Source organism: Triturus cristatus, chromosome 5_1, assembly GCF_964204655.1.
Source record: "Triturus cristatus chromosome 5_1, aTriCri1.1, whole genome shotgun sequence".
NCBI classification, from domain to species: Eukaryota; Metazoa; Chordata; class Amphibia; order Caudata; family Salamandridae; genus Triturus; species Triturus cristatus.
Window position 1 is genome coordinate 301,388,417 of NC_140587.1, and position 12,115 is coordinate 301,400,531.

A 12,115-nucleotide genomic window follows, 5' to 3' on the forward strand; every position below is an offset into this window, starting at 1 on the left:
AAGGAGATCAAGAAACCCTGCCGTGCAGCTGCTAACAAGAGGAAGACGCCAACTGATTTGGCCCCAGTCCTACAGGCCTGTCGACCCTCAAACCTGCTCCTGCTAAACTCTGGCATCTCCAGTGGTCCGCAACCTCAAAAACCCCGGAGGACCCCACTGCCTTGTGACTCTACAAAGACTGGGACTCCCATGAGCAGTGGTCCTGCTCAACAACAATCAACAACCTCTGGCACCAGCCAGGAACCGCGAACCCTGCACACTCTGCACCCACCAAGCCTGGCCTGTGCCTAAGTGGACAAAGACCGCGAGGACGTCCCCCCCCTCCCCGGCGACTGTGACCCAGAGTCCAGCACCCAAGGACCCACCTCGACGCTCCGGACGACTCCTGCAGCCTCAGAAGCAGGGACTCCTCAAACCGTGACCAGCAGAGGGTAAAAGTTCCCGATGCCAAAAGGCACCCCTGCATCCCGGTGGCCCCCTGTGCCCAACTCCTGGGTGCCTACCTATCCTCCAACTACCCAACTTACCTCTCGAAGTGGTGGTCGCACCTGAAGACTCTTCGTCCCCGAGCTTGCAGCCTTTGTTCGTTCTTGAGTTTCTCCATTGCCATCCATTGATCGCCCGACGACTCAAAATCACCCTGCACCCAGCCGCCCGAGTGGCCCTGGCAGTGCTACTTCTTCTCTAACCTACTTCCCCATTTGCCCTGAGCAAGTGCCCAGCTCCCACAGCCGCGTGGCCTGCTAGCCAGCAGCCACCAACCAGGGGGCCCCTGCCTCCCAAAGGATAACATTGGGCCTAACTCACTCTGCATCCGGCTGCCCCTGTGCTGCTGAGGGTGTAACAACTGTGCTTACCTGACCCTGGGAGACCCCTGAGTCTATGCCCAGAACCTTAACTCTGCCAGTTGAGTACTTGCCCAAAAGCCGATAACTCTTTTCTTCAATAGGGTCACATTGACTGGTTTCACTTGGAAATTCTTCTAAGTGTCGAGTTTTGAAACTTTAAAATATTCATCTAAAATCAGCTGAATATTGAAAACGAAATTACTCACCTGTTATCAGGAGAGATCCCGGTGCTGGATCTTTGTGCCCAGCACTGACCCTGAAAAGTAATCCTAACTGTACTTACCGCTAATTTGATTATCCTCCATAGGATAACATTGCCTGGTTTTCACCAGAAATTCTTCTAAGTGTCGATTTTTGCAACTCGCAAATATTCATTAAAAATTGCCTTTATAACAAAAACGTATTCTTTCAACTGTTTACAGGAGATGCACCAGTGCTGGATCCAGGATCCAACACGGAGTAAGAAAAAGTAACGATAACCCCACTTACCTGCTAAGTGAATTTCCTCCCATAGGATAACATTGGTGATTCTATGTGAAAAAGTTTCCAAGTGTCAACTTTTAAAATACAATAATATTCCTTAAAAATCATACCTGTAACCAAAACGTTTTTAATCACCGGTTTCCAGGAAATGTCCCAGGACTGAATCTAGGATCCAATTCTGTGGTAGGAAATGTAATCCAAAAAGTAACTCATTGCATATACAAAGATTCCCATTGAGCTCAATATATAATTGTTTGAAATTGTGTTGCCAATTGCAACAACTGTAGCTACTGTATTCAAGTCTATTGCCTATTGAAAGCATTTATCTAAAGCATATCATTCTGAGAAAGTATATTTTGATACCTATTGGCTCTAAAATAAAACAACCATATATTTTTATATACAAACCATTGGTCTAGAGTTGAGTTCTTGAGTGTGTGAGACCATTTGCTGACTGAGTGTGTACAACAAGTGTTTTACACTGTCCTTTGATACTGCCTTACTGCTCGACCAAGCTACCACTTTAGAGAGTAAGGTTATATCTAACTTTAGCCTCTGCACACTGTACCTATTTGGGAACAGTATATACAGAGCCACTTTCTTACACAAGAGAGCAATCTGAGTTTTCTGGCCTTATGATTCCGTATTACCTCTTACATCAACTGTTGCACCAGACCATTTTGAGGTGGGGATTGGCATATAATCTGCAGCTTGTCATATAACCTGATTAGAGGTTTGGGCGCCAATTTACAAGACACAGTACTCCATACCTTTATCTCAAGCATACACACTTTATTTGTTTAATTCCTCTACTTCTGCACAGCTGTTCCAGTTTCCCGAGTCCCGCCTAGTGTCTGTTTGAACCAAGTGTTTGTGTGGTATCTGTTGGCTCTGTTCCTCCTGGCTGTTTCCTCATCCATCTGGAGCATGTCATTGGGGTGAATGAAGGGGACGTTTGCACTACTTGCAGTCCTTGTTTGGCATGTCCTCAATATCTCTAAAAGTAGCCAGGTTTCTAGGGTTTTTATTGAAGGGGAGGTGGTTTGAGATGTTCTGGTTGTACGGGCATAGTGTTGCAATTGACAGCGGGTTGTACTGACATTAACTTGTTAGAGTTTTGCAGAAGCTGGTTAGTTTGTGGTCTTGTTGCATTTCGATCCCAGTCTGCTGTGTGCTTGGATTGTGATTTTGAGATTACAAAAACAAAACTGTAGGAGACTAGAGAGACAATAGAGGTCACAGTATGATGACGTGGGAAAAGAGAATTACAAACTAGCTCTGTCTAAATCTAAAACCCTGTTAATAACTGAAAAAGGGGCATCTGATAGACTACTAGCCGCAGATTCCTTCACGTAGAATTATCCCCAGCTGTGAGACTGGGTCCGGAAAACTTTTTGCCCAGCAACTTTGGGGGGGGGGGGGGGGGGGTTGACGACATCACGTGACTCCGCCCAGGTGTTGTCCGCGCACGTGATGTCAGCCAGGACACAAGTCCCGCCCCGGCACGCCTATGTCAGTTTTTTCCTTTTCTGCGTGCAACGCGGTTCCGGGTTGTTCTCAGTGCCTGTTTAGGCCTTTCCCATATGCTATTGACGCGTGTGTGGGAACAGTGTGCGAATGCCATCGGATTTTAAAACTTGTTCGTCGTGTGGCCGCCTTATGTTGGTGATGGATCCTCATCTGTATGTGGTGTGTGGGGGAGCATCACAACTCCACTGATTGTGAGGTGTGCCATCAGATGAAGGTCGAAACCCCGGCGTGAGCGCCGGATGAAACTTCTTTCGGCTCGTGTGTCCAGGTCGGCGTCGTCCTCTTGCCCAGCCCCTGAGGAGGGTTCTCGGACTCGCTGCTTCCCTCGTCGGCTTCGATCTTCTCCCAGGTCGCAAGTGCGCCGCTCACCTCTCGGTAAGTGTTGCAGTTTGTCCCTGAGAGTCGGATTCTGGCCTGTTGGGGGCATGGGCTCTCCGCGGGTTGTGCGGCCCGGCGTGTCGTCCCCTTATCCGCCGTTTCCCGGCGTGGGGGCAACCAGATCCCAGATGGAGACATATACTGTAGCTTTGCAGGCCTCGCTGGCGTCTCCTCCTTCACCTCCAGGGACGTCAGCGGATCCCTTGCAGTGTGCGGGGCCCTCCGTGGTGTCGCTGCCGGCTCCAGCGCCGACTGGTTTGGATTCAGGCTCTGAGAATGTGGTGCCGTTGGGGTATGGCCCTTCGGGGTCCCTACTTTGCCGCAAACTCCCGTGGGAGTCTATGTGGTGTCGCGGGAGGTCGCTGGGGCTCAGGTCACACCCCTGAGACCCTCTCGGGATGGGCTGCGGCCTTGGCCGAGGTGACGCCTCCATGGTGCCGGCGGCTGCTGGCCCTGGTGGCGCTGCAGGGGTTGGCGGAGGGCCCTTCTTGCCCGAGCCCCCCTCGGTCCTCGGGACAGGCGACTGCCTTGTCTGTGGCCATAGTGATGCTGCTACGGCAGCTGCTGGCCCTGGCGGGGGGTCTCCTCGTCCCTCCCCGGGCCCTTCTCGTCCCTCCGTTCTCCCGTGCAGTGTGCTCTGTTGGAGGTCGCACCGACGTCCCCACCGGTGCCGGTCGGCGACTGTGTTCTGCCTCAGGTTGCGGACTCTTTGGCGCCAGGCTGACGTCTGGTCGTTGTCAATTCTTCGGACGCCTCCTCTTCTCCAGAGGTTCGGCGGTTGCTGGTGTAATCCTCGCCGGAGACGGGCCGCCGTGTCGTGGCTTTTCCCCCTACGTCGTCTAAAGGCGGCTCCTCGCAGTCTCCACGACCGCGGTCTTCGCCGGAGGAGCCACAAGTCCCCCACTCCATGGTCCCTCTTTCTTCATTTCGGCCTTGGTCCTTCCTCCCCCCCCCTCCCGTTGGCTTGGGGGGATGGCTGCCTTAGCTTGCAGCCGTCACCTAGCGAGGAGCTGCTTTCCCCTCCGCGGGGCCCTACGGAGGCGGGTGCGGCTTTCGCCCGCGCTGTTTCTACGGCTGTGGGAATTTTGCGCATGGGTGATCCAGCTACCCATTTTCCTGCAGATCATGTTCTGGAGGTTCTCCATCAGGGCTCTGGTGGTAGGGAACTGTTGCTTCCCTTCGAGGTTATACTCCACTCTTTTCTCTTGGGGACTTGGTGCCGTCTCGCAACAGGGGACCTGGTGCCTCAGCACCTTCTGCATCGCCACCGTGTGATCTGGTGTGCCTTTCTCTTCACCCTTCGACCAGAGGTCCCCTTTTGCAGTCTGCCTTTCCTGCTTTTCCGCTGCTTCTGTCTTCCCCCGTCACGGGAGGCTCGCTTGCTGGACTCCTGGGTGCGCAATATGATTGCCTCAACCAGTGCGGCTCTGCGGGCCCTTAACACAATGTGTGTTTTGGCTAATGCCACTTCTTGCTTGTGGGACTCGGCGGAGTCCCTTATGTCTGTCGCTTCTCAGGAGGGTGCCTGTGTGGATTTGAGACACCATGTCTTGGATGGTCGGGAGCTGGCGGCGTTTATCCTTCGCTGCGCTCTGGACATCTCTGGTGGGCGTAGTTTGTCCCTGCAGGGTGTTGGAAGATTCTTCCTGGGTGACCGTGAGTTCCCCTTTTCCCGCCTGTTTCTTGCTGCCGGCGCCATCCTGTCTGGGATTGCCTTTGCTCTGCCTCTCTTCTCTTTCGAGTATCTAGGTTGCTCGTCTCCTTCGGTGCTCCTTTCCTTGGCCTTGGGCGTAGGTTTTGTCGCCTCGCGTGGGGTGTTTGGCCTCTTTGTGCCTTGCCTGGTTTCCTATGACGAGTGAGGACAGGCTATCTTCTTCTCTTCATTTCCTGAACCCCCCTCCCCCTCCTGGGGGTTGGTGGCCTCCTGCTGGCGGGGGTTTCCCTTTGCCTAGGGGACGGGGCTCCTCGTCCTGTTTTTGGACTCTGCCCCCGGGCGGTCCTCTGTTCTGCCCAGGTGGGTGGGGTCCTTTTGCAGACCCTCCTTCCCCTTGGGTATGGCTTGGGTATCTATTCTACATGAAGGAATCTGCGGCTAGTAGTCTCTATCAGATGTACGAGTTACTTACCTTTGGTAACGATGTATCTGGTAGAGACTATTCTAGCCGCAGATTCCTTCACGGCCCGCCCTACCTCCCCGTTCTTCAAGGGCTTGTAATTTGGTCTTTTGCACTCGCTTCCCTGTGGGTGGCTGTGTCTTCTACGAGTACATTCTTTCCCTCTTTCTGTTAGGCTGCCCCCTTTTCCCTCCCCGTTGTCACATGGGAGGATAGGTTTGTTGATACTTCTGGCTGTGCCTCTGCCCTTGTTCCTGATGGGTGTTGTCACACTCTGTGATAGGGATGTCGTGGAGTTTTGTCGTTCCCTGTGTGTCGCCGACTGGTTCCCCTTCCTGGTCTTTGGTTGGGGTTGTAGTCCTGTTGCATGTTATTGTGACATTTTTACATATGTCCCTTGTCTCCGGGGGAGGGGGGCTGTCTCTGTACTGGCAGGGTTGCTGCCCTGTTCTTTATTCTTTCCCTGCCTTTGGGTACTGCAGTGCCAGGCACTGCTCTTATGGTGTTTTCCCACTGTTGCTATACTCTCACAATCTTGTCTGCTGGGTCCGCGTTGTTGCGCCGAAAAGTTGTCCGAAGAAAACTGAGGTGTGCCAGGGTGGGACTTGTGTGACCTCGCTGACGTCACGTGCTCGGACGACGCCTGGGCGGAGTCACGTGATGCCGTCCCCCCCGGCGCGCAGGAATGCTGAGCAATAAGTTTTCCGGATCCAGTCTCGCGCCTGGGGATAATTCTACGTGAAGGAATCTGCGGCTAGAATCGTCTCTACCAGATACATCGTTACCGAAGGTAAGTAACTCGTACTTTTTGTACAAAACAAATTGAAAAGGCCAAAAACTCATCCAAAGAATTATTTCAGATAGTAAACTTACCACCTTGCCCAGTAAAATTACTAAAATGAGCAGCCAAGCTTTGTGCGATAACATCGCAAGTATGTTTAGGGAGAAAGTTAATAATATAGATGCACCATTTGAGGCTGCAATCTCTAGTGACCTGAATGAGGAAAGTCCTGGTTTCAGCTTAGGACGTAATGTTTCCTTGCTTTTCTCTGGTCACCTGTGAACAGGTAGAAAAGTTAATTCTTGCAGCTAAATCAGGATCTCCATTGGATCCATGTCGCCCTTCTACCTTAAACTATAGATGGTATAGTAGGCACTATCTGGCATCTTCAATGCCATGTTTAAGGTCGGAATTTTTCCTACTTTATGGAACGATGCGTCCATACTTCCATTACTTAAAAAAAAAAAAATGTGGATGCATCTAATCTGTTACTATCACCCCATTTCCAGTTTACCGTAGCCTGCTAAACTAGTTGAAACTGATGAACCAACAGATTGCCCAATTCATTCAGGATAACCATTTACTGGACCCTACTCGATTTGGGTTCTGTTCAGAACACAGCACAGAGACTGCATTCATCAAAGCCACAGAGGAGATTAGGGTAGTGATGGATAAATGCGTGTCTGCTGCCCTAATACTCCTCGATTACCAGTAGCTTTTGACACGGTAGATCATTGCTTGTTTTAACTGCGTCTAAAGATTTAGGCATTAATGGTTCTGCACTCTTTGCTTTCTTCGTTTCTGGTGGATATAACTCAGTTGGGTGCATGAATCACTTTAAATCAGCACTTTGTGCTTCCTTGTGGGGTCCCACAGGGTTCTTCCCTCAGCCCTACATTATTTAACATGTGTGTCGGAATTGGCACCCTTGATTCAACAATTTGGATTTAGTTTGACATCTTAGGCAGACAACACCCAAATTGTGGTCGCAGCTTTTAAAAATTAACCCTCTACCTCATCCCGCTTTCAACAGTGCAAGCGGGAAAGAAGTACCTGGATGAGCAAACATGGTTTAAAGCTCAATTCATATAAAACTGAGATAATGATCTTTGGCAGTCTTTTGCCAACATGGGATGCCACTTGGTGGACATTTGAACTATGGGAGCCTCCCAAACCAGTAATCAAGGCAAAAAAATTGGGAATTGTACTAGACAATACATTTACTTATGTGAACCAAAAAAACACTATGGTTTCTTCTGCATTTCTCATAATTGGGGAAAATAAAGAAAATTAAGAAAATTATTCCTTATCTGCCAGCCAATTCTAGGAGGACTGTGGTTACTGCACTTGTGTTATCTAAATTAGATTACTGTAACAGTTTGTACCCAAGTATGCAAGGTCAACATCTAAAAAGTTACAGATAATACAAAATGCAGCCGCAAGAGTCTTGCTGGATCTGCCTGAATATCAATCTGTTTCCACAGAAATTCGGAAACTGCACTGGCTTACAGTGGTTGGCCGTATTAAGTAAGTTCAAGGCCTTGTGTTTGGCCTATAAACCTTTAAACCATACAGGACCTGATTTTCTTAAAAACCTTTTCAATTGGTGTCATCCTAGCAGACTGCGTCGGTCCACCGAAGAGACGTTTATGACTGTTCCCAGATTTCTGAAAACCAACTGAGGTGGTATGAGCCGGAGTTATGGAACAGCAAAACTCTGGAACACTCTTCCTTTGCATAGATCCTCGCATTCCTTGTTTTCCTTTAGGAAGGGACTTAAAACCTGGCTTTTTCAGATCTAACCCGTCTGCGGTGAGGTGTTCTGAACTTTAGAACCAAGACACCTCAGGGTATTTGTGCGCTCAAAGTTTAAATAACATAACTGAACATTAAGAAGGCATTGTGGGATATATATATTTTTTTGTCGATAGTCTGAGGTGTGCTGTCGAAGCAGAATGATGGAAAGAGAATGGTTGCTGTGAGAGGCACATATTGCCATGTTAGAGATCCATATTCAGCTAGGTTTGAGGTGAATCTACTAACCAACTTGTACAAAAGATCTTGAAATGTCAAGATGCTTGGATAATGACTGGGGGATGCTCAGTGCCTAACTTGGCTGCAGTCATATTTTTAATGATCTGTATGAAAATAGCTTTCTGGTTCCTATTTGTTGTGGTAAATTGGTCACCTGATGTAATAGGTAAGTATTTTTTCTTACACCATAGTGATTTGGGTACAAGGGGTAGTCTGGTTTTGCTACAGAGATCGTCCATTTGAAGCCCAATTTGACTCCTTATACCTAATCCAAAGAGCATTGTTTAATGCTTTAATCATGAGAAATCATTTCTGTCTGTCATTCCCTGTGAAGGTTTCTTAGGATAAAATAAATATGATACTAATTGTGATGTTTTCCTGTATCTGTGCAGTCGAAATAGCCATTAACTTTCACTAGTTGACATTATGAAGCTGTGCATTTGATCTTTAAGTATTATGTGCAATTTGGATGGCAGCTGGTATTGTGTGCCAGTGCAGGACAGAATGGTCTCGCCAATATATATAGCACAAATAGCATTTAGTAATGCAGATACCTATTGCACTGTGGTGATCAGGGATTGAAAAGAAATGTTCAGTTTTGTGGGAGTCTTGTCAGGTGAGTGGTGCAGCAGCCAAAGGGATTATTACAGAATACTTGTAAAATTACACTGGAGGTTGGTTTTTGAAGTAAAACTGTCGCCTTTCTCGTTTTCAAGGCTAGGAAAGAAATTCTCAAGATCCATACACGAGACTGGAATCCTAAACTTTCGGATGTCTTTGTACAGGAACTAGCAGAAAAATGTGTTGGTGAGCATTGTATTCATGAAGTGGATGTTCACACCACTTCTTGCAGTCTATTGATCGTTAAAGTCTAATTCAATGTATATTTTGTTTGATGGTTACTTAAGGTGGAGTCTTTGAGTCTGTGGGTAATTCAAGGTTCATAGCAGGATCTGTTCGCAGGGCTAAATGACAGTGTGTCCGCTTTCTTTTCCAGTTCTGTTCCTTTACAGCCGAATGCTCTTAGGAACACCAGCCTGATAATGGTGAGTGTTCAAAGGTACAGGTTTATCACTGAAGGATACCAGTGCGTCAGAACTACTGTTAATGGGATGCCTTGTTTAGCGTGACAGATATTTCTTGACAGTTGTCAACAATAGAACTGACTGTTTGCCATTTATTTGACTGATTTGACTCGCCCTCTTGTAACTCTTGATCAGGTACATTTCGGGTTGCATATTTTCTCAGGACAAGGAATAGCTGTGACTTCTCAGTTATGTCCTTCAAAGAGGAACTTCCTTTAGGTATACCGCTGCTCAATTATCCAATCAATTTTTAGTAAATCTTTGCAAATGGGGTGGCTTTACAAAGTATTGCTACCTTCTTCATGCATCTCGCCAGACCAGGCCACTACATTTTCAATGGCAGGAAACGGTTGTAGATGTATGTACACTCTACATACTACAGGTAATGTAAATAAATCACCCCATAGGAAATGTATTACTTAAGAGTTCAGCTGTTGCAAAGGTTCCACTTGATCACAATTAAGCACCTTACGATACTGTGCATCACAGGAGACGCAGCTTCCCAAATGAAGAGGTACTCTGTGGTACAAAGTGTCCATATCCGGTTTAATGCAAGTGTCACTAGTTGAGGATCAAGTGTTAGAGCTTCCTCCATTCGAGGCATGTGGGCTGCTGAATTCATATCTGTGCATAGATCGCCGCCTAGTGTTGGGTCCGGATGATTGCATATTGTTGTCCTGGAAGAGTCTTCGAAGTATCACAAGATAGGTGGCTCCTCCCCTGGACTACAGTGCGCATGGGCATCCCCTCCATCCTTAGATTGTTTTTTTTCCGCCATTGGGTTCGGATGTCCTAATCTTAGCTCTTAGAGTATTTAGGCCTTTATTCGTCTGTATTGTTTTCGTTCGGTGCCGAGTAGTTTCATCGAAGTTAGCCATTTGCCCTTCGACGTCCGAGGCCCGATCAAGATCGACGATGGAATCAAAAACATCGAATAGCCCTTTCAAGCGTTGCCCTCTTTGCAACGCTAAGTATGCTAGTTTCGACGTGCACCCGGTGTGCAACATGTGCCTCTCTCCAAACCACGACGAAGCCACCTGCATGGCGTGCTCCAGGTTTCGATCGAAGAAGACCCTTCGCATTCGTCGAGCAGCTCGGCTCGAGGCGCAGAAAGCGGCGCCGCACCTGGACAATCTCTTCGGGACCGAAGATGAGGAGGTCGTGGACCTTGAAGTTCAGGGAGAGATGTCGGATCCGGCGTCGGAGCGTGAATCCGACTATGATGCCGAAGACTAACATATAATAGATGAAGAGGAGGATGACGTCGCCGTACAGGTAGGAGACGACGAAGGGGCCCTTGGGGCCGAGGAGGATGGCTCAGAACATGAGCTAGGCCCTCAGGTCGCCTCAGGGCCGAAGGAGGCACTCTATAAGGCTCAGGTCGCGGGATCGCCACAAGGCCTTACCCAAGATCATTCCTCTCGTTCTTCCGCCCCGCATAAACGCCCGGCGTCTAACTATCCTAAAGAGCCATCGGTATCCAAAGCGCCATCACTCGATCAACGAGAATCGAAACTGAAGGCAACGGCATCGAAACCGAAAGTAAGAGTCTCCACGGCGACAAGGCCTCGAAGCCCTCTGAGTCGAAGACACAAAAGACGGCTGTCGACGCCAAGAGAGGTCATGGGGACGTCGAGCCAAGGGCGGCGCCGAAACTCAAAGCCAAGGTCGCCGACCCCAAAGTATCAGCGCCAAAGAGCGTCAACACAGATATGGAGGGCGGCCATCGAGAGCCAACCCATCCCACTATTCCGGTCCAGAAGACGTCATCTGGTATGGGGCTTGATGCCACAACGAAGAAGGCGTCGAAGGACCGTGTCCAATCCACGACGCCATCGCCCTTTGTCAAGCAGAAGGTGTCGGAGTCGTTATTACGCATCCACAACAAGGCTTCCACAACTGGTGCGAAGACAGCCCCGCAGCCGAAAACGGTCAGCGCGGTTCACATCGCGTCGACGCATATAAAGTTAGGCCTCCCACCAGCGGTGCGACCGAAAATGTTCAACGCAAAGAAGGGTCTCGACCCGCAAGAAGCTCTCGACCCGAAGAAAACTGTCGATGCACCAACAGGAATACAGATGGGACAGAGACCTGTTGCAGTGCCTCACGACAATGAGGTTCCACGGCAGTTTATCGACGCCACCACTGGTAGACTTTCCATATACAAACGGAAAATCGTAACAGAGACACCAATGGAGCCATACAAGATTCCATTAAAAAAAGAGAACCACATCACCAGTTCTGGTGGAACATATTCAATTTGGCACCCCAGAAACTCTGCCATTCTCGCCCACACACTCTGATACGGATGCTGGAGATGATGGTGATGCTGAGGGCACTTATCCTGTGGATACTGACCCGGAGGACCAAAACCAACCTTGGGTGGACAATACGGATGCAGGGGACACACATACTGCTCCGGACACACAGGCATATGTGGCAAAAACATCTCCTACAGAGGACACTGCTGCTTTCCATGCCTTAATTGAAAGAGCCGCCAACAATCATGACGTACAGCTCCACACTGATCCTATTGAGGACGACTTTCTAATGGATACCTTCTCTACTTCAGAAAGATCTGTGTAAACTCTGCCCATGCTGAAGGGGGTCCTAAAACAGGCTAATGACATTTTTAAGGAGACCACTAAGGCGAGAGTCCTTAACCCTAGAATTGAAAAAAAATGTAGGCCAGCTCCAGTGGACCCTGCCTACATAAAAAGACAGTTGCTTTTAGACTTATTGGTGGTTTCCAATGCTCGGAAGAGAGCCAACTCACAGACCACGGGTGATGCTCCTCCCCCCGACAAGGAGTCGAAGGTCTTGGAAACATCGGGAAAGAGGGTTGCTGCACAGGCAGCTAAC

General features: G+C 49.0%; 1 protein-coding gene across 2 annotated transcripts in view; it reads left to right on the forward strand.

The window, feature by feature from the left end:
- The window catches only part of ATAD2 (ATPase family AAA domain containing 2), a 424,041-nt gene that overhangs the window by 88,639 nt on the left and 323,287 nt on the right, over nucleotides 1-12,115 (forward strand). For both annotated transcript variants that reach the window (XM_085604996.1, XM_085604998.1), the window contains exon 15: nucleotides 8,885-8,975. In XM_085604996.1, coding sequence (XP_085461122.1) covers nucleotides 8,885-8,975 — 91 coding nt within the window. The remainder of the gene's footprint in view (nucleotides 1-8,884; nucleotides 8,976-12,115) is intronic.